The following is a 24,243-nucleotide window of genomic DNA, read 5'->3' as shown; positions in this document are numbered from 1 at the left end:
TAACAAAAAAAGAGCTTCATGAATTATGGATTGTAATTTGTCTGGGCTGTATACTGAAAACTTCCTGTGCCCAAGAGCCACGAGTGCTCCTAGTATCCAGACAAGGAAGAGGAGAGCAGGCATTTGGAAGGGCTCAGATGCAGGAGATGGCAATGATTCTTGTGTGACCTCACTGCCCCACTGTGAAACTGTGCTGAGTGTCTGGGCTATTTTGATTATCTTGGCCTCACCACCTTCCACTGGCTCACTTCCTCCCAGAGCCAGGGGTTTGGGTTACCCAGCAATGATAGCAGCCCCTGACTGCCAGTCATCTGGTATTTCTTTGGCACAAAAGCTTTATTTGAATTGTATGTAAGCTGTGTGCAACACAAGGGTAGCCTCTGCTGACATATAAAGCCTAAAATGATTTTTCTAGTAATTTAAATTAGTGATAGAAAAATCTGGTTTCATTTGGTTTGTAATCTGCAAGGGCTTTCTCACTCGATTTTTTTTTTTTTTGGAAAGATGAACTTTCAGACAAAGTTCATCAAAATATTTAGCTGACTTATGTTTGGAATTTCTTTTTCAGAAATAGGATAAGATATTCTAAGATGTTAAATATCCATGGAATATAGTACTTATATATTTAATTAATACGCTCTTCTTTTCTCCCAGGCATTTTAATACATGCTGTGTCAAACATGCTGTTTACCATGGACTTTTATTAAGTACAAGGTCCTTTTCATACAGATATTGGCTCTATTAACATGGTTTCTTCAAGCTGATTTCTAAGTTTTAGATCCTTCTGGAATTGGCACAACTATCCATTTTGACACTTGTTCCTTAGTTTTCTCAATGGAAGCATTCTCCTTCTTTCAGCTGTTGCAGCAATTTTATATTTCCAAAGCCTCCTTACAAGAACCTGCTGAACATTTTTCCTCGTTTTGGAGAACCAGATAATATGGCAGTCCAAAGTATTTTGCAGCACCATTAGAGCAACATGCCACTTGTTCCAGTGCATATTTGAAAAAGTAAAGCTTAAGTCTTACCTCTTTGCAAGTTTGTAGGTGTTTTGTTGTTGTTTTGATTTTTTTTTTTCTTTTTTGGTTGTTTGTTTTGGTTTTTTTAATCAGAATCAGTTACTTCTATAGATGGATACTAAAAGATGGTCATTACAACTATTAACCCTAGTCACACTTCCCTGGAGCAAGCTGGTCACACCTGACCTGACTGATTTAGATGTCCCTTTGCTTCTAAGAGCCTGAGAATGGATGTGTGATAAGGAAGGTGTGGATGTGATCTACCAAGACAGCAATTGCAACTTATAAAAAATATTGGCATCTACAGTAAGTTAACTCTTGTTATTTCTTCTATTTTTCCAGACAGAGAGCCATGAGGGGTTTTGGCCAAAGACTGAATAAGAAGAATTATGCCTTTTGTGACAAGTACCCAATGAGCTCCTGAGCACTCATTTGAAACCTTTCCATAAGGATGAAGTTCTCTGCAAAAGCTCTCTTAGTGAGTGCCTACCATATTGAGAGCCACTTTCTACCACTGGTTCTGTTTTGTCAAGACAAGAGAACTGCAGAGAAAACAAAGCAGGAGTGCTGTGTGGCAGTGATGCTGGTCTTAGTGGCTTTTGACAATCTACTGGCCATTTGTTTGTTTTGGAATGACCTTGACAGGAGAAAGAATTTATTATTTGGACAGTATGCTTAGTTGTGACAGATCTGGAAAAAAGAATGGGAAAGTCAAGAAGTGATAAATGTATATGCTTTTTAGACCATTTGGTCTCGTTTTTGGTGTACAGGACATTTAGTATATATATTCTTACAATAACAGCCACTGCACAGAAAGTAAGCATCTTTTTGAGGACTTGCAATAATATGGCATTATAGAACATTTTTAATCAAAGCTTCCTCCTTATGGCTCTTCTAGAAGGACAGCTCAGTGTTTTCCTAATACAGCCTATAACTATTTAAAAGTAGTATTTCCGAATTCCCATTCTGAAAGAGAAAGAAAATATATGAGAGAATGTGTCAAAACTTAGGAAGTGACTCATGAAGAAATCTTCGGAACTTTAAGGCACTGGTAATACCAATTAAGTGAGAGGTTTTGCTGCTCAGTGTCACTGAGCTCCTGCGACTTACTTTTCTTTGTGCAGAGATTAGGACAAGGAATGATGTGATATGTTTGCAAAGACACTCCATTTCCTACTGAAGACCTTACTGAAGCTAATTCAATGCCAACATTTGGTGCAAAACTACATTTCATTAAGAATGCTGCTGAAATTTACAGAATATAATACTGAGCAGATAGTGAGTTGTTTTAGCTCCTGTGAGCAATGGAGAGAGCCACAAAGTAAATTCACATGTGTACAGGTGTGTTTCTCAGCCATCTGTCTTAGAGCTGACACGTCCTCTCTATGCTTCTGTCTTCTCAGTGGCAATAAGAGATGGGTGGCCTAAACTGGATGAGTAACATAGATATGTAACAGACATAGTCATAAAGACACAGACATAAAGGCATTTAGACATAGAATAATATGTCTAAAAGTAGGCAAGATTAATGAAACTTCTAGGCCTTATCGATTTATTACACCAAAGAGCATAAGACAAATTGCAAATAAACAGTGATCTTTTGTGTTCAAGGTATTATGTTAGGACTGTAAAGGTGTAGCTGTTTGCCTTAGTACACTATGTATAGAATTTTAGCTAGCTGCAAGATGATGAGTAAAGGTTTCAGTGACAATACCAGCTCTGAATTTTCTTATTTATCCTTAGCAGAGAAAAGTCCAGATTAAAATCCTACATGCAAAAGTCAGTTGTCTTTGGGAATATTTTCTGGGTTCTGACTGGCACAGTGTCTTGTCTGATAATTATCCTGTTCTTAAAAGGGAGTAAGATTACATGCCAGGCAGCCAGTCTCCTCAGGTCAGTTCCTTGCTTGTGCCTGGAATGTAGTATTCATAGAATCATAGAATCATAGAATCATAGAATTGGCTGGGTTGGAAGGGACCTCAGAGATCACTGAGTCTTGCAGCTCAGTTGAGAATTCTGTGCACAATATGCAAGCCCAGATTCACACCAGATGCATCGTCTCTGTAATACACCAAGAGAATTAGTACAGTTCTGTAAGATAAATAGTCAAATGGGCCAATTGTGAATGCCAACAGAAGACTGGTTTAAAAAAAAAAAAAAGACAGAACTATTTTATGCTGGATTCTGTGAAAGGAAATACCAATATATTAATAAAACTGAAAGTGTATAAATGTTATTTATCTGCAGTTATCCCTAACTGGTGAGCACAGGCAGACAGCAGGCTGGAGGAGAGAGAGATAAAGTTTTAACTTTTTTCTCCTTTTGCTGTAATTGGTGGAAAAAAAATCCTCTGTCTGCCCATGTTCTACACTTGCAGCATAAAAAACCAAATACTTGGTTTGTATACTTAGGATTAGTGAGCTAATTTACTAAATAGAGCTCTTTGGCTCCTAGCACTAACTTGAATTGTAAAGGATGGTACCCACTGTCCTAACAGATGTTCCTGTATTTTTGCTTTTCAAGTGTGTTGGGGTTTTACAGTAAAGCTTCTTAAAGTACAGTTCTGCACGGATGGCAAGAATGCCCTGGATCTTGCAGTAATCATCTCAAAGGTTGAGTTAAGTTGATCCAAATATGCTCTGTGTGTTCTAGGACAAGCTTCCTGCTCAGCAGGCTTTGTGGAATGCAACTATGAATGGTAGAGCTTTAATTGCATATTAGGTTTCCAGTATCCAAGTATGCTTTGAATATAATTCAGAACTCCATCTCCTGCAAAATATTTCAGGAACATCCTTGTAAAATTTCCTTCATCTCATTATTGACTGTAAAGAGTACTGGAATGGTTTATTCATGATTACAGTGGATGGCTGAGTGCAGCTGTCATCCTACAAAAAGATCACCCTGGTAACATCAATCAACAAGCAGAGTAAGATGATCCAAATATAACTGAAACCATCTAAATGCTGTCTTTCAGCTGAAATACAGAGGCACAGTTCCATTGCAAACTTTGCCTGATGGTGTGGGATCTGTGAAATGTATCACAGGCACTGTTATTCAGTGATAAAAAGCCATGGATTTTCCATTTTGTTTATATGGTAGAATCAGAGAAAGAGCCTACATGATAAGGGAGCTGTGAGAATAAATAATTAAAGTATTTAATTATATGCATATATATGCATTCTGGGCAAGAGTCAGGGCAAAAGTGCAGCTGATATTCTCTGATGTTATCTGGAAATTAAGTCATAGAGAAAGGATAGACAAAAGGTTTTAAGACCACTATACCCCAAGGATGATGTGTGCCTGTAGAACCTATCTGCAGTATTTGAATTGATCCATATTATTGTTTACAAGTCCCTCCAATAGAGTCACATATAGACAAGCAATACAGCATCAGAAAAGAGAACCAAACATGAAGAACAGTGTTGGGAGGATTTGCCTTTTCAGCACCATATATAGTATGGTGACACAACAGTCACAGAAAAGTGGTAAAACAGTGGTAACTTTTTATCTGACTCATTTTCTGAAAGTAAAGAATTAGAAAAGTCTGTCGATGGTTTACACTTACAGTCAAATGGACTCTGGGCATTGCAGGTTTTGCAGCACTGAACAGGCAAGTAGCTTAACTATAAAACAACACTGAATTCTTTATTACCATATCTACATCCTCTAAAACAGCATCTAATTGGATAATTTCCTTAGTTCTTAAAACAAAAATTAATTTGGGTCTATTTTTATTGCTTCTTCATCTCCACGGACAGACTGATTTTGTGTAACACTCAACATACATGTAAATCCATACTCTGAAACAGATGCCTTTCTAGTTTTATTTTAACCTGCTGTAAAAATATTTTCAAAATACCAAACTACCTTCTGTCCACAGACTCCACAGGGCTTTGTGTTCTGAGTCTCTGCAAATTCATGTCTAGATCTAGGGGGCTTCATAGCTTCTCCATGCAACCAAGAAAGCCCACTGTCATGTTACCTTAGTAGGAAATGTGATTAAATTGTTGCTCTTTGGTGTTTTGTCTTAATAACTGCAAATCAGCATACTTGATACTGCAGCAGTACACAGACAGTACTAGACAAATTAATACACATTACTAATCTTTCAAATAATGTTATGAAATTAAATTACTGAATAGCTGCGTGTATACAGTAAAAGCACAAGGATTTTAATCAGCTCTTTTAACAGTATAAAAAAGTGCTTTAAATTCAGCAAGAATGTGATGCTTTACTGTCCTGTTCCTTTTGTAAATAGAACAGATCACTTTTTAAAGGCACTAACAATAGCCTATTTCCCATTATATCTAACAGAGCTGGTTGCAAATATATATATGAAGCCTGTTTCTTCTTTGTAAGGAATATATAGCAGTCCCTATAGAATTACAATTGTAATAAGCCTATGGGATTTGTGTATTCAGTATTTATTAATTAAGTTTCTAATTTTTATAGAGTACACTCTTGCTATGTTAGTAGCTCCAAGAATCTTTTGAGAATTGAATGCCAAAACTGAAAATTAAAATCGTGTGCTGCTTTATTTTTATATATAAATATATAAATATATATTCTCCAAATAGCAATTGGAGAAATTCTGCTTGCCTTAAGATCTCCAGTTCTGTCAGTAGCACCAGCATAGGTGTCATTGCATAAGAGAAGGGGGCCTAGAAGACCAGAGAGCATGTGGAAATTCTTTCTCCATGACTGAACAGAGGTCTGGGGTATCTCCTGGTACACAGATGCTCCCCTATCCCTGTTAATCCTTGGAAGGCACACTAGAAGGCCAGGTGAACTAATGCTGCTTTTATACTGAAAACTAATTTCATAAAATTGCTCAGGGATACTTCTTTCCCTGACCATATATCTGATGAGCTGTGGTCAGTTAACACTGCATATTGGCTTTTGTCCTAAAGAGAATAAAAAATGTGTCAAGGTAGCATGTATCAGACTGAGTACATCAAAATGTACATGATGTCATTTCCAGTTTTTGCCTCTACAGAAAAGACTCACAAAGACTTTCTGGTATCTTCCCAAGTTGTCAGCCAAGCATACTGCTGAATATAGTGTTTGATTGCAGGCAGGTCCCTGAAAGGGGGATGTAGACATTTCCTAAAAAGAAAACACTCAAGCATATTTAGAGCTTCTGGAGTTCAACTGTAAGTTGCATAAGGCTTCTTCCTCCAATCAAAAGAGGAACATACAGATATTCCACCACTGTGGATATAAGATTATACAAGATTATGACTCTATAATGTCAGTTTATCAGAGTCCTGCATGTACTGCTACCAAGTACAACTGCAAATCAGGAAAAACATCTGTAAGCCCCTATAAGCAATTTGTCAGAATACTTTAAAGTACATGTATAATTACTTTAAAGTACATGTATAATAAATGAAAAACACGTGTTTCATAGGAATCAAATGAAACTAGAGCTGTACCAAATGCTTTGCCAGAGACTTGAACAGCTGTGGACATCACCTCTCTCTCCCTCTATCCCGCTTCAAAAGGCATTGTTTTCTTTGTAGCTTGACAGGTGATGTTTACAATACCACCAGTCTCCCTGAAAGACAGACTGCCAAAAATATCTCTGTAGACTATTCCCATGGACTTAAATACTGTCTTTTGATTTTGTTTTAGATACTTGGTACTTTCTGCTAAATAACAAAGGGTTCTTACTGCATCCTTGCAAGCCTCTAAAAAGACTCCTAACATCATTTAATTAAGAAAAAGCATCAGGTTAGCATTTTTCTGCCCACTTGCTACAGTTAAGAGATGGAAAGAGTTGTTCATTTACTATTCTGTAAAGAGGGTGGGCTCTTTACACCCACACACATACAGTTTTCAAGGTTCTAAACAGGTCTGTCTGACTTTCCAGCACTTGATGCCTCAGCAAGCCTATGGATTTCTTCTATCTAAACAGAACATAAAATGAGACCTCCAAAGACTCTTTGCTCTTAAGTTTTGCATCTCTTATTTATGTTGTAGCTTTACTAATATTCAGAATTACACATTACTTTATACAGAGCAAAACTCTTGCCCCAGTAATATCAACTGAATGCGGTCACTTTCATGTAAAGCCAGGGCACGCAGTTTGATTCCCCTTCTAGTCTTCCTACTTAACCAGTTTTAGCTTTTCTTCTCAGATAAGAGCATCCTGCCACTCTTATTCTGGTTTTCTATCTAGTTCAAATAACAATAATCACTGGGAGTAGGAGATAGTTTCTTTTATTAAATCTTCAAATACTAGATCCCATACTTTTCAGAGTCTACAGTGATCTACCAAACTTGAGGAAGGAGCAACAACTTTTTTAACTGAAAACACTTTTATAAAATATATTGTTATTAAATTTTGAGTAACCCTTCAAAATACTGAACAGTGTTATATTCAATAAATGCAAATACATATAAGCCTATTATTACTGTTATGCAAATCAATATAACATGCACTGTAATATATAATAAATGCATAGTTTTACTTGATCTGCTTGAAAAAGTACCAGGAATGTAAAATACTTTCTTCAGCACTGAACATATGCAATAATCATTGTACATTTAAGAAAACCCAACCTGCTGATTATGAGATAGTTTAAATAGCCCCAAGTGTCCCTGAAGAACTACTGTGTGCTGTGTAAAAGCTGAATAATCTTCCTCGTGTCAGGAGGTGACTCTTCAGCTGTTCAGGCTCATGAGCTGATATGCTCCCACACATAAAAAAAAAAAAAAAGATTCAAAACACAAGAGAGTACAGTTAGGTGAAGATCACTGTGATGGTATCAGAATTAATCTGCAAGAGCTAACAAAACTTAAATCAATCTAGAAAGAAAGATTCAAGGAACTGTAGTTTTTGCTTAAAACCAAAACACAAAGTACACAGCAAATTCACACCAAAATAAATCCAATGGGAATATGATTTTTTTACATAATATTTGGCTCATTTTTCTTCTTTTACAAAGATTACTGGAAAAAAAGAGTATGTTCAAACATGTTTTCTATTTAAATACATACTGAATGCAGTATTCAAATAATACCAGAAGTGTAGTCTGTGCAAAAGTACTCCAAATCATTATTGCTCAGTGATCTGAATAAAATACTTTAACATATTTATGAAGGCACGTTGATAGAAGAAAAGATGTTTCAATCATCTGTGTTTGTTTAATCATCAAAATAGGAGAATTAACTTTGGCTTCTGTGCTTAGAAAAACATGACTTTGACTTTCAAAATCTCCTATCTTATATATTTAGTCTTAGCATTTACATAGTAGTTTCTTCCCATTCAAGCTCCACATCACCTACAAAAGAAACAAATATATTACATTAACCTATCTTGTGAGAAACTAGTAACTAATGGCAGATGATTTTATTGGCTAAATTTAAAAAATCTTGTAGGGAAATCTTGAGCAATGACTTTTACTATGAAGGGGACAAAAGGACAGAAAAAATCTAGAAAATTACACTCTTGAAGCAAAAAAAAATGCATATAAAAATATTTGTTTCTGCTTATTAGTCTGCAGAAATCAATGCACTTTTTATGAAATAATAGTACTTGAGACAATCTTTATATTCTTACCTTCCATAGCATCCAGAGAGTCCATCTTTTGCAGTGCTGAATAATTTACAAAACATATGGGCTGACTACTTCCCTTGCTGCTCAACAGATCCAATACACATTGATGCAAAAATATATATTGTGCCTGCAGGATGTGAATTTAAAGATGTTTGATTAGAAGAAAATGCAAAAAAAAACCAAACCCCAAACCTTTTTAATTTTTATGTAACATTTTGATGCTGTCAAATAAACTTCAGTTTAACTCAGCAATCTCAGCACTTCAATGATATCATATTTGCCAGATCTGATTTCACTCATTATGAAGCAAAATGCTTTAAAATTTGTCAAAACATGTTAATTTTTACATCCAGTAAGATTTATGAAATTAGACCAATGCTAACTGAGACTTAAAGGCTGTCCCACAATTTTCTGTAAAAGTTTCTTCTATGTGAAGTTGTTTGATTACTTTTGCCACTTGATTCAGACTGAAGAAACTGAAGCCATGAATGTAATGTTTAGATAAGATTTTTTTCCTTTTTTCTATCATAGAGAAAACCAGCAGGGTGCACTCAAATGCAAAAGTTCAAGCAAATCTACATATTCTTAGAAGCATGCACAAATCCTAAGAGGAAAAAAAGCCACATTATTTGTAGTGATACTTCTTAGACTGTAGCTTCATTTTTACACAGACTATAACACAGGGTGTGCAATTGAAGTTCATCTGACACTTCCAAGGACATAAAGTGACTCTAAAAAATGGTTGTTAAAAAGAGAAAAATTAAAGGCAATGTAAGAATGAAATAAAGAATGAAATTAAAGAACTTAAAACAGGTAGAAGGTAAATGGACTAAGCATATCTTCACATGGGTCAAGTATTGTGTATGTAGGTGCAGAAAATGAGCCAGGTCACAGTATCACACATTGGTTTTGGTTAGAAGGGACCTCTTGAAATCACCTCGTACAACTCTCACTGGATCAGCTGAAAGACATTGCCCAGGATCTTGTCCAGCTGAGGTCTGAACAGCTCTACAGATGGAGATGACCAAAACAATTTAACTTCCTTGACTTTTGCATGGGTAAATACAGTAGTGTAATTTTTCTGCTCAACAATTACTATTTTGTTTAAGACTGCCATCAGTTTTCAATTCCAGCATGTCAGATTTGTAAGACAAATTCACTTCCATGGATATGCTTTAGGATCACAGCTCCAGAGTGAAGGGTAATTAAAACTGACTTTCACAGGCCCTTGAAATATGCAGTGCCAGTATCCTTTTCAATAATTTTCTTCCTGAAGCAATAGCATGGCATTACTTCAAACAAGCTTTTGTATTTGGCTTGCAAGATGATAAACTTTAACAGATCCTCTGGATAAATATGGATTTCTATAGAATCAAGGTTTTAGATTTCAGCAGAGTTTAAAACTGGTTATTCCAATAGAGGAGGAAGGCTCTGAAAGCTCCATGATCTCTTGCATTCATACAGATCCTTGTGAGAATGAAGCAATTAAAATGTTTCTGGGTTTGCCAGGGGAGAGTTAAGCAGTATACCTGGGGTATGCATGTGTGACATTTTCCCAGTTAGAATTAATGACATTCTTAATCATCTGAAAGTCTTTTTTAAGGCTGGAAGTGAGAGAATTAGAAACTTCACTAAAGAGTAGGTTATGCCCTTTACCTGTAGTCAAGAGTCAGTCCTTAGTAATGTACAGGCCAGCAGGTAGAATACCAGGATACTGCAATTATATCTACATTGGGGAATTAATTAAGCAGTTTTTGGGTACATTGCCAGCTGGTGGAACTTGATCATCTGAACCTGTAATCCAAACTACTACAATGTTTGGATAGTCGCTTGCATAGTTTTGATCCACATGAACCTGCACTATCTGAAATATTTTCCAGGAGTGTTTCAGGAGTGACTGCAGACAGACTATGGGGTAATTCCTTGAAAAGATCCTGTGGTTGCAATGGTAACTGCAGAGGTGTTTAATTGCACAGGTCTGGGCCATTCTGTGCCCACTGGCTACAGTAACAGAGTGACTCTGCTGGGAAAACTATTTTGAAGCTATTATCAAGCAAAAAAGGAGGTCTAAACACAACTATTTTTATTTATTTAACTCGTAGATCTTGCAATCAGTTTCACTGAGGGGTGTCTAAACTGAGTTCTTGGAAGGAATTACTCCTCTTCATATTTTCTGTGTGGCTAACATAAAAGCTGAATTATAGACTACTAAACAGTATTTTATGACAGAAATGCCAGAATAACTTGACCACTGATTTTGTGGTCTTTACAAGATTTGGTCCCCTCTGGGCAAATTTTAGTGCTGATCTACATTCTGTAGCCTTGCAAACATGAGCTAAAAATGGTCTGGACTGAGAAAAACTTGTGTCAGGATTTTGCAGTTAGCATACAAAGCAATACTTGACCTCTTTGGAAATCAGAACTGTGAGACCATTGCCTTCTATTTGACAAATGTTTTTCTAGCCTCTGTTAAAATGTGTAAATGAAGATTTATGTAAAAATAATAAAGTAAAAAAAATACTGATCTTATCAGATGTCTAACTGTTTTAAGATTTTATTTTGGGGAATCTCTCACTAAATTGTCTTCCAGCCTTTGCTTTATTTTTCAGATAAATCTATTTCTAGTCAATTGTGTAAAACATCTAAGAAAACATATTCCCATAACCCATCATCACAGGAAAGACCTGGCAATTGTTTAGCTGTATGAAGATTTCAAAAGGGAAAAAATGAAGGCACTTTGCAATTTGACAGCACCTTATGAGAAACAGGATGGCACATTATCACCATTACAAAACCTTCTGAAGTGCACTTCCTGAGAAGATGTTAACCTCTATTTGTATATCCTGGCACACTTTTCATGTACACTGACACGATACAGCACAGAACTGCATTCCTAATCAAACAAGTCTCCTTACATTAATGCAGTTTAATGTGGAAATTTCATCCTGAGACTGCTCACTCATACTAAGAATTTAGTAAGTCATGCTGTAGACTCAGAAGCTTCAGGCAGCAGCATTGGGTTAAATCTGGCCTGTAGGAGGCTTATTCTAGAATCCTTATGCAAACACAGCTGGATTTCCACTACACTGGCCATTTAGGATCAGCTTTAAATTTGGCTATTACTCCTTCACATCTACTCAGCTCTCCAGATACTGCTGCCAGAAAAGCACTTCTGCAGACCCAAACCCCACCACTGTCTTGATTCTGAAAACTCTGTGCTTTGTTGGAAAATGGTGAGGGAAAACTAATGCAACCAATACGGTTGATAAACAAGCTTCAACTTTTTTGGCAGTAACTTTTACTTATATAGTGTTTCTGTGACCACACTCCTGCCACCACACAACAACATAACGTCTCATTGGACACCCAGTGTGTTTATCTGTAGTACAGCCAATCCCTGGTGCAGGTAGCACAGGTTTATGGGCCGATCTAATTGGCCCCTCAAACATGGGGTTGGGCACGGCCAAGGGGTCACACCCCCTGCCTTTTGGGAGCATTCGAGAGCATTCTACAACAGTGCTCAAATAGGTCCATACGTGTAATTTGAAGCAATTAAAAAAGAATCAAGGAATTAGTAACGAGGTCAAAGGTAAAAGAGTATTTAAAAGTTTGGGGGACTATGCTACAAATCCATACACAAAGACATACAGCTTAGTACTAAATAGTCAAGTAGTGCATGAGCAAATACATTTTTTTATTTTACAACTATTCTTCAACCAACATTTGAAATACACTTTCACAAAGTCTGAGGAATTAACATCTAGGTTCTAAAGCCTAAGTATCTCAGCACTCCTTTTAGCACTTGTCAAGACCTTGCTGGCCAAATATGCTTACAGCAAACGTTTGCACAGTGCTTGAACTCCATGTAGAAGTGGGATCCAGCAGAAAATGTTTTAGACAGCTGATTGTTATGAGCTTTCCAGTCTTGTTTTGTTCAGACACTTAGCTTTTTAAAATCAGAAAAGATAAATATATAAAACTTACCAGATTCTGTACCATACACATTCTTTCACTTCTCAACTCAGCTACGAGCCCATAGATATCCACAAAATCATGGTCATTTAAATGTTGGGTTAAATGATCAAGTGCAATAAAAACACCTGTTCTTCCAACACCAGCACTGAAAACAATTCACAAGATAAAATGTTTTTTTTCAATGTTCATTTTTTTAGTATAATGTTATGTTCCTCAGATATTCCGGTTAAATTATTATTTACTGTGAAAAGAAAACTGGAAAAAATTAAATATTTTTCAGTATTTACTTGTGCCTGTATCTATGTGTGTGTGTGTCTTTGGTGAATGGGATCGAATGAAATCTGGATTTGAAGCCTCTTCTGATTTTTACTTTACAAAGGCCTGCATGGGACAAATGAAATATAAATAAACCAAATCTGTATAAGTAATCCTATATCTTTTCTGTGAATTATCCAGAGCTCATCAGTTAAAGAAAAAGAAATACAACCGCAAGATTTTGCAAAATCACAATTCTGTGATACTCTTGGTATTGGAGTAAAAAATATAATGAAATCTAGTAAAACATTTAAAAGGAAATACTTTTAAAATGGGGATGAGTGTGAAAGACGTTTGTAGCTAGTATTATTTCAAGGTCTGAAAAGAAATAGGATCAATATCAGACTTCTCTGCAATTATTGTAATAAATGCAGAGTACATCACTGCAGATAATCAGGAAAAGTACAGCAAAACTCCTTTGAACCTGCAAGATCTAATAAGGAAAAAGTAAGGAGTAAAGCTTTCAGGATATGAAAACACAAATGAGACACACAGGGAATCTGAGCAGAGGAGGAGTATCTGGCCCATGCTGGGGCCCTTACGCTGTTAACAGGGAACAGGTTTCATTGCAGAGGGGCCCCAGAGCACAAAAGTGTCCTCAAAACCATAAAGACTGCGTAGTTCTCTCCTGTAATAGTCCCTCTGGCCCTGGCAGTAGAGGGAAATGTCAAGCTGTCCATGACAACAGGATCAAATAAAATGAGGCTTTATTACCCACTGTGGGTGGCACCTGGAGGACACTGAGGACAAATGAAGAACTTCCATGCCTGATAACTGAACAGTTAGGGGGGAAAAAAAAAAATCAGTGGCACAAAATGCCACAATTTTGATTTTGCATGTTCTGAGTGAGAACGAGGCAAAGAATCTGTAACAGAGCCCTGAATTCAGACCACAATTTTGGAGTGTGCCCACTCATGTGGTGTGAACGCTGACCTGCATGTAATATGCAGACACGCTCACCACCTTCCTGAAGACGTAGCCTTCCCCACACACTTACTCTTTGAAATAGCTATTTAAAGGTGTTGGGTATGAAATCAATGGGAACTATGACAGCTGAACACCTCTAAACACCAGATTATTTATTTAAGAGCCTAAATATAGATTTTAGCTGTTTATAGGAATCCTAGCTTGAAACCCTTATTCAAATTCTCATTCTCTGTGGCTCCCAGTTTCTTCTTCTTGCTACGGGACATGTACATTTTAAATACAATTTTTAATACTTATTTCTTAAGAAGACGTATAATTATAATAGAAGTAATTAAACCAATGTATCACTTTCAATACCTCTTCTTACAATAAAAATTGAGATAAATCCAGCAGTACTTTATGGAAATTGTAACTATTTCACTGACATCACCTCAATGGGATTTCCAATAAAGGAAGAGAAGGCACACTTTGGGATTTTACCTCCTACAAAGGACTCAGGAACACTACTAGAGAAATCTTCACTGCTGCCCATAGTAGAACCACATCGGTGGACTCAGCTGTCATTTTACCTCTTCTGGCAACTTCCATAAGCATGAATTTACATGTGAAATTATAAGACACTTAATAGTGATTTGGTGAATATGCTCACCTGCAGTGAACCACCATTGGTGTAGTATCATGTGCTCGATTTGCACGGATAAGTTTCACAAAATGGATAATTGGTGCAGTAGTTTCAGGGACTCCATGTTCTGGCCAAGAAGTAAAGTTACACTGCCGTACCATCATGCAGTCTCCATGCTGAAAAAATATAAAATAAGGCAGTTTTTGCAGAAGAAATGAGATAGAAGATCCAGCAAACTACATGCAAACTTCCAGCAATTTCATGTAAAAAGGAAAGGCAGAATAGTATAATAATTATTAGACCTACTTGTATCAAGTGTTAATTTGTTCTGCATGGACCTTACGGCAGGTTTTTCAAGAGCTGGCATTAAGTCTGCTTTTCAGGAAGTATTAATTTTTCAGCAGTCACTCTCCATTTGACTTCAGTCACTGTACCAGAGTAATTCATGGATTACAGGTTGAAATTTCTATAGCTCATTCAGAAGTTTAGTGAACTGGGCTGACAAGTTTATTTCTTCGACAAGCTTGACAAGCAAGAATTCTAAGACTGAGTTACCATTGCTGCTGCTCTCATTGAGAGGGCATCAAGCACTTAAAAATATATTTGTGTTTGCTTTGGCTTCATTAGCTCAAAGAGCGGGTTATGATCTGGTATCTAAATTAACTATGAAGAACATTTGAGTAAAAGCACAGGATCATGTCAAAGGCCTGTGACTTGTGAACTGCCCCAGTCAGAGATGGTATCTCAAAATTCAATAGTACTTGTCAGGATTTTCTTCTACTAATTTCTCCAGATTTTTTTAAGTCTTTAGCATTGACAATATCCTGCAGCAAGGAGTAGCACTGTTTAATGAACAAGTTCTTTTTTTTCTAATTTATTTTGAACCAACTGCTTAATCTTTTTATGTTCAAGAAACACCGAACATCTGTGAACAGGTACATGTACTAACTAATTTGGGTCTATATTTTTAAAGTGGATCAACAGAAAAACAAGAGAGAAGTAACTCTGGATGCAATATGGCAATAATTGTGAATTATTTCTCTTGCATGTTCATCTTTTTTGCCTTTGCTGGAAGATCACCAAGAAATTATCCATTTGTGAATGGAATATGAAGTATAATCTTAAAGCCAGTAACATAGCACATTTAATGACATGCTTATAAAGGACACAGCTTCTCATGCAGGGTAGTTCAGCTGCAATATATGTATCACTTATCAATTAAGATTGTTTTGGTTTTGTTTGTCAGTCTCATCCTGGTTGACAGAGGTGATTTAGTTGGGTGCATTTTAACTCTCAATAGTCTCTTCTCCAGTCTTGTTTACTCTATGTCTTATTTTAGCTAAAAAAGTTTATCTTCTCTCAGTAACTTCAAAATATTGAAATGTTCTGTACTATGTGCACAATATATCCTTATAGGTGACCACTGAGACCTAACTGCTGTGTTCCTTTTGTCACATGAACATGCCACAGGACACAAGCATTTGGATAGCATGGATCTGGCTGCAGAGCACACAACATAGGGTAGTGTTGGGAGTGCAAAAGGGGGGGGACTTCATCTTGTGTCATTTTGCCCAGACTGCTTCCCAAGCTTACCTGCTGGTCTGACTTAATGCTGGGTGCTAATTTTTCCAAAGAGTGGAAAGTATAGTTTTGGATCATGATAAAGATGAACACCTGCAATGTGCCCCCCACCCCCTTTCCCAGCACCAAGAGTGGGAGTCATACTGATGATTCTCATTTATATTGGGCGAATCTCCTGGGGGTGGAGGCCAATATGGCTGGTGGTACAATGAAAAACAGCTGCACTGCACCAGAGAATCTTGTCCTTTAATCTGAGAGGGATGCATTCAAAGGGATTTGTCTGATCTCAGAATGGTTAGGATTACTCCTTTCTAGAAGAGACAACTGAGGTGTCCAAATAGAAACTTCACCTCCCACAAGACCAGAGGTTTGGTAACCTTGATAGGTCCTTCACAGCATGCCAGCCACAGAGCTGAGCTCTTTGGGACAAAACCTGGAGAAAATTCTCAGGAAAAAAAACCCAAACCAACAACAAAACACAGGAAAATCAAGGGGTACAATGCATATGCACTGAAAGTATGATACTGAGGGATAGTTGGGTGGAAGGAGCACATCTGATGTTCTCTGAGGTGTTGGACAGGTTCTAGTTGTGGCTTACTCTTTCAATTTTTAGATCTCTGATGGTCCAGTCTATTTGAATATCTTCCATCAGTTTAGTAATCACTATATCCCCAAACACAGTAACCGGTTTATTATCTTCTGGCCAGTATTGATGACATCTTATCTGCAGAGAGATGATTACTAATTAGCAGTGACCATATAATAATCTTGACAGAAACTACATGCAGAATTCCAGTTATATCAAATGCTGTGAATTGGTACCATGGTTACTTACCCGTCCTTTTTCAAAACATTGTGTAAGCATCACAAGTGTTTTGGCTCTGGTCTCCCACACCATTCGCCAGAAATCACCCACTGTTCCTGGTAATGGTCCCTGGGTTGCAATGAACTCATTCGGACATAAATAACCCTAAGAAAAAGACATTTTTTAATATGGAATGGTTAGCTAGGAAAGGAAGTTTGTATGTGACTCAGTTGTGCCTGTAGATTCCATGCCTAAGGCTAGAACCATATCAGCCATACTAAACAAATTGGCATAGGGCTGTCTAATCATTGCATGGCAGATGGCCTTGGAAACCTAAGGAAATAATAGCATTTTTTTTCCACTGTGTGGATCAGTTATGAACCAATGCTCTAATAAAGCCTCATAGAAATGCATTTAGCAGAGCAATTACAGAGACATCGAGTCAGTAATTCCCATTTAAAAAAATCTTAACCTTCATATTAGCCTTACTGCATATCCAGCCAGAGGCTCCCAAGAATTATGTCAGGAGGTGGCCAAGGAAGTAGAATTGGATAGTGTTAAGGAGCTGTGGAGCCAGGGAAAAAACTAAGGAGCAGTCTAAGAGCTACTGCAAACTACACATACTGATAACATTGTCCTTTCAGTGATTGTCAGGGATCTGCTGTAACTTAGGGATATATCTTACTGAAAGAAATTATTTCTGATAAGAAGTCTTCAAGAAACCTATTTTATGGACTGGCTTTTGTTTTTGTGTTGGCTGCTTAGTTCATTTATAAACTTATGTAAAACACGGAGAGAAGGAAATTTGTTGAAAGAAATCTGTGTAAATGCTGCTAGTGCATGGGCTCCTATGGATCTGGTTCCCCAAAGAAACCAAGTGTGACCCTACAGGAATCCTTACCTACTGCAGAAAGTCTGAAATAACAAAAGCTATGATCACAATAAATTTATGCTGCAGAGTTAGCAGCCTCTAATATGATGGAGTTCTGATTATTCTCAAAACAACTGACACAGTGGTTTATAGCTGTTAATTAACTCCACCTATAATATACAGAACAGGTGGCAGTGAGAAAGTATGCTAATCCTCCCCATTTAAGATTGAGGTGAAAAACTATAAATCAGGGACACAAAGCTCACAGTTCAGTTACTGACTTTTTGTTGTTTAGCCAATAAATATAAAGTAGCAGCCAAGTTCCCATTTGTTAAAAGTATATACAAGACCTCTCCCTCTCTTTAAATGTATGCATATGTATATACACCAAAATAAACAGCTATGCAAATACACCTACAGAGAAAATGGAAGGTGAAGGTTTAGGAAGACATCTGAGGATAAGAAATATAAAGTTTCTTCTTCAAGAAGGCTATTTGCATTTTCCTCTATCATAGCTGTCACAAAATAATAAGGGGCACATAAATGAAACTTTTCAGTTTAGTCATCTCTACACTGTTCTCCTCATACACAACAGCTCCAACTCCTGAACCAAGAGATCAAATAAGGGCAGTCTGAAAAATTTACCTCAGTGAGAGTTTCACTAGTGTCTTAAATGATAATGGTATGAGTTGATTTATAGAAAGTAATTTGATGGACACAGTTTTGATTATTCCTGAAAAACTTAGCAATGAAAATGGGATCATTTAAGTTTTTAACTAGTCAGGGTCAGTGCCACAGGAGTCACTTGAACATGGCAATAGCAGCTATAGTCATTGAAAGAAAAATTAGAGTCCCCCTCTCCTTGTAAATTATTTTTTGACTCCCTCTTCTACCAGAAAACAAATACAGTAAAAAAGTGAAAGACTTTCTACTTACAGACACGTAGCTAGCATTAATGTAGTCAGATCCAGGAATACCCGCATCAGGCATCAACTTTACTCTGTTGTTATTATCTATCACAGAAATAAATTGTACTTAATTAAAAAATTCATTAAAAAATTATAGACACATCTAACAAGTGTTTCTGCAATGCTAAGAAACAAAAGTACTGTTTTTATTGCTAATCTAACAATACTTGATGTAGAAATCTAATTAGTGAAATTCATAAAGTGAACCTAAGCAATTTCCATTACTGCCTAGTTATCCTTTAATGTTCCTGGTGCATTTTAATATAATATATTTAAATTAAAATGATGCCAAAACCTCCAGTTTGATGTGTGTATGGGAGGGCCCTTTCCCTAAAGGCAGCTCGTGTACTGTAAGCCATGCTTTTCTAGCACAGAAAACCTCCACGTGAATCAGATAGCTAAGTCAGGGATCTGACAGCTTTTCCTACAAACTTGGTGCCCAGGTTGCAGGTTTGAGCCAGATCCTTGAACTTTTGTATATTTTTATTTCTTTTACATAAGGTAAGCTCATCGTTGCAGAAAAAATATAATAACTGAGGGTTTCTGATTAGAGTCTATGGTGTGTATGCAGAAATGACAAAGCCCAGGAAAGATATATGTGAATTAGCAAATGCTGAAACCAAGCATTCCAGATTTTGATGCATGTTCCTCAACATAGTAAAAAAAAAAATTAAATTAGAGTACAAAGTTAAGGATTTATGAAACTCATCTGTTTATATTTCATTTTGTGTCATGAATATAAAATTTTAGTGACTGTTACTTAGGGTATGTCTTGACCAAGACAGCAGATAGCAAGAACAGCTGCTCTGAAAAGTTAATAGCACAGAATGTAGCATTATTAACCAAGGAATGCTGTGCTCCTCATCTCACATCACAGCTAATGCCTAAAATAATAATGACATTTCTTGTCTTATTAGCTGAAAAATGAAGCAGTGTTGAGTACAGAGAGACAGACTCCTGTCTCCTGTGATAAAATCTAGCCTTGGCTTATAAATTATCATACAGTCACTCTGATCTTCTGTGGAACCTTTGCAGCACATGAACACATATCCATAAGAAAGCATGCCCAGAGTCCTGAGGTAGCTGAATGCACAAACATGTGGATTTTTTATGTTTAAAAAATTACTTGTCACTAAAAGGGAAAAAACCAAGGAAGAATGTTAAAGAGTTTGTAACATGGCTTGAATTACAAAGCTAAGAAACTACTGAGGCTACGGTTTCTTGCACCTGCATATTAAAGCTTGTGAGAGCAAGTTGAAAGCTCCTTGCAAATAAAACTGTCTTTAAAAAAACACAATGAAAAGATAGATTACTTGAGAGAAAATCATTTTGTAATGTGGACTTGATTGCACTGCCATTCCAAAGGCAGATCAAACAAAAATGCAGTTGCATTCCCAATATATGCTGCACTATCAAAGGCAGAGGAAAAAACCAGAAGAGTTGATCAGCAGACACACATACATGGCTTTATGTTTGGGAAACGATTCTTAGACTTGTTCCAAGGCAGATCAGCATCAGTTGAAGCAAGGTCTTCAAGAAACTTGGGAAGTTCCTGTAAAAGAACAACGTGTGTTGGCAAACCTTTGCATTCCACCTTCAGTGAATATAAAAAATGACACCAATTATTCAGTAAGAGGAAGAATTCTTTAGTTCTGCAACAGAGGGCATTTCTAAGAACAGCTGGAAGCATTACAGAGCATTCCACCTCACTTTTTCAGCAGCAAGGTTAGATGCAGCACAGCAGACAACGCTGTCATGTTGAACAATTAAAGCTTACATGAACTTTCACCTTTACAAGTCTGAATAAAATCAGCCTATCACCTTTTGCAGTTCTTTTCTGGCTTTCCATGGAATGACATGCTTGGTTACAGTGACCTACTGGCTCAGCCTTACTCTTCAATAATGCCTTTTCCTGACTCCTGTAGCTTGGGAGAGTTCCTGCCACAGCATGAGAACTGATGAGAATTTAATTAAGTCGAGACAACTGGCAATTAGCTATTGTTCACAGGACTGTGAGAGGGGTGGGAAGAGTTATTTTGGGTTGGACTGCAGTTTCATAACTGGTCATTAGTTCTATTACTGAAGGGCAGAGGTGGATAAATCATTCATCTTGGGGAACTTATTTGATGGGGGTGTTCGTATACTTCAATAGGTATAACTTCCAAAGCTGAGTAAAAATAGTGGAGACAACATCGTAACTTGCTAATGGAGGAACCATATTAATGTGATGAAGTTATAGTGGTGATAAGTGAACAGAAAACTCAGAAAAGCCAGAATTTACCCAGAGTTTCTAAGTTAAAAACTGCATGAGCTGTAATAGATTTTCCCTTTGTTTGACAAAGATAAAAAGATACAAATTAAGAGATCTACCTATAGCTTTGAACGACTAGAATACAAAATTTTGCCACTTGTGCTGAGTAATAGCTTCAAATTTGTCTTTTAATATTGACAGTTACTCTACCTGGGCTATTTCCAAAAGTGGGGCAGATTGCCCTACTATCAGATTATATGTTATTTTCAAGTGCCCATTTGTACAGATATTTGAGACAGTTTTTCTTCTATAAATAAAATTTAAAGGGTAACTATTAGCAAATAAGTAAATGAAAGGGGTAATCAAATGAAAATGGAAAAAAAAAATGGGATTTGGTTTTTTCAAGTGTTTTTCTTTCACTGCTGTTTCCAATATTTTGTCTACCTTATTTGATGGCTTCAGATATTCTGTAATAATATAATGCCTGATATATAAGAGAGCTCAAAACCCTTGAACTGTATTCTATGCAATGTTATCCCATGAGAAATCTGTTTCTTTCAGCATCTGACAAAAACCCTATGGCCTGAAGCATGAGCACTACTTCACTTCTATAATTATATCCTCAATAATATAACTGCAGGAGCTTCTGGACAGGGGGGAAGGAGATGTTTTCACAACAAAAGCCAAAGACTTTCAGACAAGGGATGTGACTGCTCACAAGGGATGTGACACATTTCCTAGGGAAAAAATTAGGAGAAGAATCAAAGAAAATAACTAGATGCTCATCTCCCTTTGAAAATTAACAAGGGACTGGATCTCATCCATACCCTTCAAAATCTCTCTAAATATCTATGTTTCCCAGTGATGATTGTTCCCTATGATTATGTCTCTTCTAAAAAGAAAGTTTCTGACTTAAAATCACCTTTTAAATGGTGACTTAACATTTATATCTGTATGTTAAATAATAAAAAACCATGGTTCATACACATGAAGTAAACACGAAACTAAATGAAGGACTGTAATTTACTCTAGAAAAACATCTTTAAAGGCAGCCATTACTTTAAAATCTTGTCTTTGAATCAACCTCTCCCATACTCAAGGAACATTTCTTTAATGTATTCCATTGCCTCTGCCTTTTGTCTTGATAATGCCTTAGAGAAGTAAAGCCCCAGTCCTAACACTGAACCTAGAAAAAGATCCTTATTCTCAGATAGAGTGACGTGTGCATTCCTGTCAGGATTTTATAAGAACACTAAAATACACCTAAGGGTGGAGATGTTGAAATTCCTCTCATTCAGAAAGTTGAAACTCACAAAATTACTGTAATTGGATTTTGCATGAAGGAAGAAAGGAGACAAAATGCCTATGATGTTTTGCAGGTATTATGGGCCTTAAGTGAAAGTGAACTTCAACTTGCCTCATTTGCGTCACTGGTATAGAAGTAGCACTATTATGCAGTACTTTTCAGCAGAGAGGAAACAGAGAAGTAGATTATGTTATTTTTTTAAAGATGCTTCCATATGTGAACAAGTGCTCAAAACCCACAGATCAATTCTTTCCATCAGTATGGATTTCAGTCTAGATGATTATTTTTGAGTTGGAGAAAGACTATTTGGATTCCCAAATTCAATTACAGTATGTGACAGAAACTGTATTTCTTTGCAGATTTAAAACTGAAACAATTAATCTGCACTCTTTTAACTGTAGTACTTTTGTGGTATTCTTGTAACAATCAGAGGCATTTCATTTTTTTATTCATGAGCAAAACTTAGCGTAAAATACTTATAGAAGTATTTATCTTTCAGTAATTTCCCAGTTACTAGAAAATCTGATTTCCTAATACCATCAGTTAATGTGTCTCTCTGTGATTTACTTAAACTTGTACTTTCTGAAAAGACGTGGATCCAGCTCCCTTCCAAGGTCCAGATCTCTTCTCAACATGTTCACACACAGCTCATGTGGACAGAGATTCAGTAATCCGGTGAGCTAGATGAGACCAGAAATATCCTTGGATTCCAAGACTAAATGAAAGAGTCATAATCATGATAGAAAACTAGCATATATTGTGGAAAGCAAACAGGTTTGTTGTCTTCAAAATGCCTACTGTAAGTGATCCCTAAGCTACTTTACCTACCAAAACATATGTTGGAACACCCAGGAAGAGTGCATCGCTCTCTACAACTCCCTGAAAGGAGGGGGTAGCCAGGGGGGGGTTGGTCTCTTTTGCCAGACGACTTTCAACAAGACAAGCGGGCACGGTCTTAAGTTGTGCCAGGGGAAGTTTAGGTTGGATATTAGAAATAATTTCTTTACAGAGAGGGTGATCAGGCATTGGAATGGGCTGCCCAGGGAAGTAGTGGATTCTCCATCCCTGGAGATATTTAAAAAGAGACTGGATGTGGCACTCAGTGCCATGGTCTGGTAACTGCAGCGGTGGTAAAAGGGTTGGACTCGATGATCTCTGAGGTCCTTTCCAACCCAGCCAATTCTATGATTCTATGAAATAGCCAAAAATTCAAGGCATAGAATAAAGTGTAAATTACAATATCTCATGTCCAGTTCCTGGTGTATTTGAATTCAGTATTACAGATATGTCCAGAGAGCCCAAGTAAGCTTAGCACCATACTTCAGACATAATGGTCCCCAGGTTTATATCTTGAGCTCATCTCTGCTACACACATCATTTATGTAGAACTAAGAAGGTGAATGTGGATGGAAACAATGCAGGTCACCAGGTCTGCTTCTTTCTTCAGTGTGCTACCTGTTTCTCTGCATTGTCCTTTCTGATGCAGTCTCAAGCATGTTGTCAGTTCTATAATTCATCTGGTAAGAAAGGTGCTACAGGGATTATCAATAGACTCTCAGTCAGGGAATGGACCTACCCTGCAATTCTGCCTGCCCTTGGACAAATCTGGGAAGGTATCACTACACTCTAAACAATGGAAGCTAAAGCTCAGAAATTAAAAAATGGAAGCCCAGATGTCATATAGGACTGTTGCTTATAAGCTGACTATATAATTTAGTTGAATGAGGCCTCAGTTACTTGCATTTCTCTAAATTTGAAATGAATTGCCAAGATTTTTATTTGATAAGACACTATTATTGCTGTTTTAAGGCATTACAGTTTTGTCAGGCTTACCCAATGCGAGTCACACCTGTAGAAAGTAATACTAGAAACTTTCCAGTGATGAATGCTATCGTGTGGAAATATTATTGCTAGTAAAACTTTTCATCTCTTCAGTCATGCATAATATAACTATAATCACTCCTGATCATATGAAATAACACTTCTGCTATTCGAAAAAAAGTTTTCCTTACTTTATCACTTCAAAATTTTATGGTGCTTTT

At 36.8% G+C, this 24,243-nt stretch overlaps 1 protein-coding gene across 1 annotated transcript in view; it reads right to left on the bottom strand.

Moving 5' to 3' along the window:
* Positions 1-8,222: 8,222 nt before the first annotated feature.
* The window catches only part of PTPRQ (protein tyrosine phosphatase receptor type Q), a 107,248-nt gene continuing 91,227 nt past the window's right edge, over positions 8,223-24,243 (bottom strand). Inside the window, exons 38-45 of the mRNA XM_008498155.2 lie at positions 20,106-20,196; positions 18,613-18,689; positions 16,836-16,970; positions 16,599-16,724; positions 14,447-14,595; positions 12,565-12,700; positions 8,584-8,707; positions 8,223-8,305 (exon numbers count right to left, since the gene is read on the bottom strand). Coding sequence (XP_008496377.2) covers positions 8,268-8,305; positions 8,584-8,707; positions 12,565-12,700; positions 14,447-14,595; positions 16,599-16,724; positions 16,836-16,970; positions 18,613-18,689; positions 20,106-20,196 — 876 coding nt within the window. The 3' untranslated portion in view covers positions 8,223-8,267. The remainder of the gene's footprint in view (positions 8,306-8,583; positions 8,708-12,564; positions 12,701-14,446; positions 14,596-16,598; positions 16,725-16,835; positions 16,971-18,612; positions 18,690-20,105; positions 20,197-24,243) is intronic.

Source organism: Calypte anna, chromosome 1 (assembly GCF_003957555.1).
Source record: "Calypte anna isolate BGI_N300 chromosome 1, bCalAnn1_v1.p, whole genome shotgun sequence".
Classification (NCBI taxonomy): Eukaryota; Metazoa; Chordata; class Aves; order Apodiformes; family Trochilidae; genus Calypte; species Calypte anna.
The sequence above is the reverse complement of the archived record's forward strand: the minus strand, read 5'-3'. Positions and strand labels throughout refer to the sequence as shown.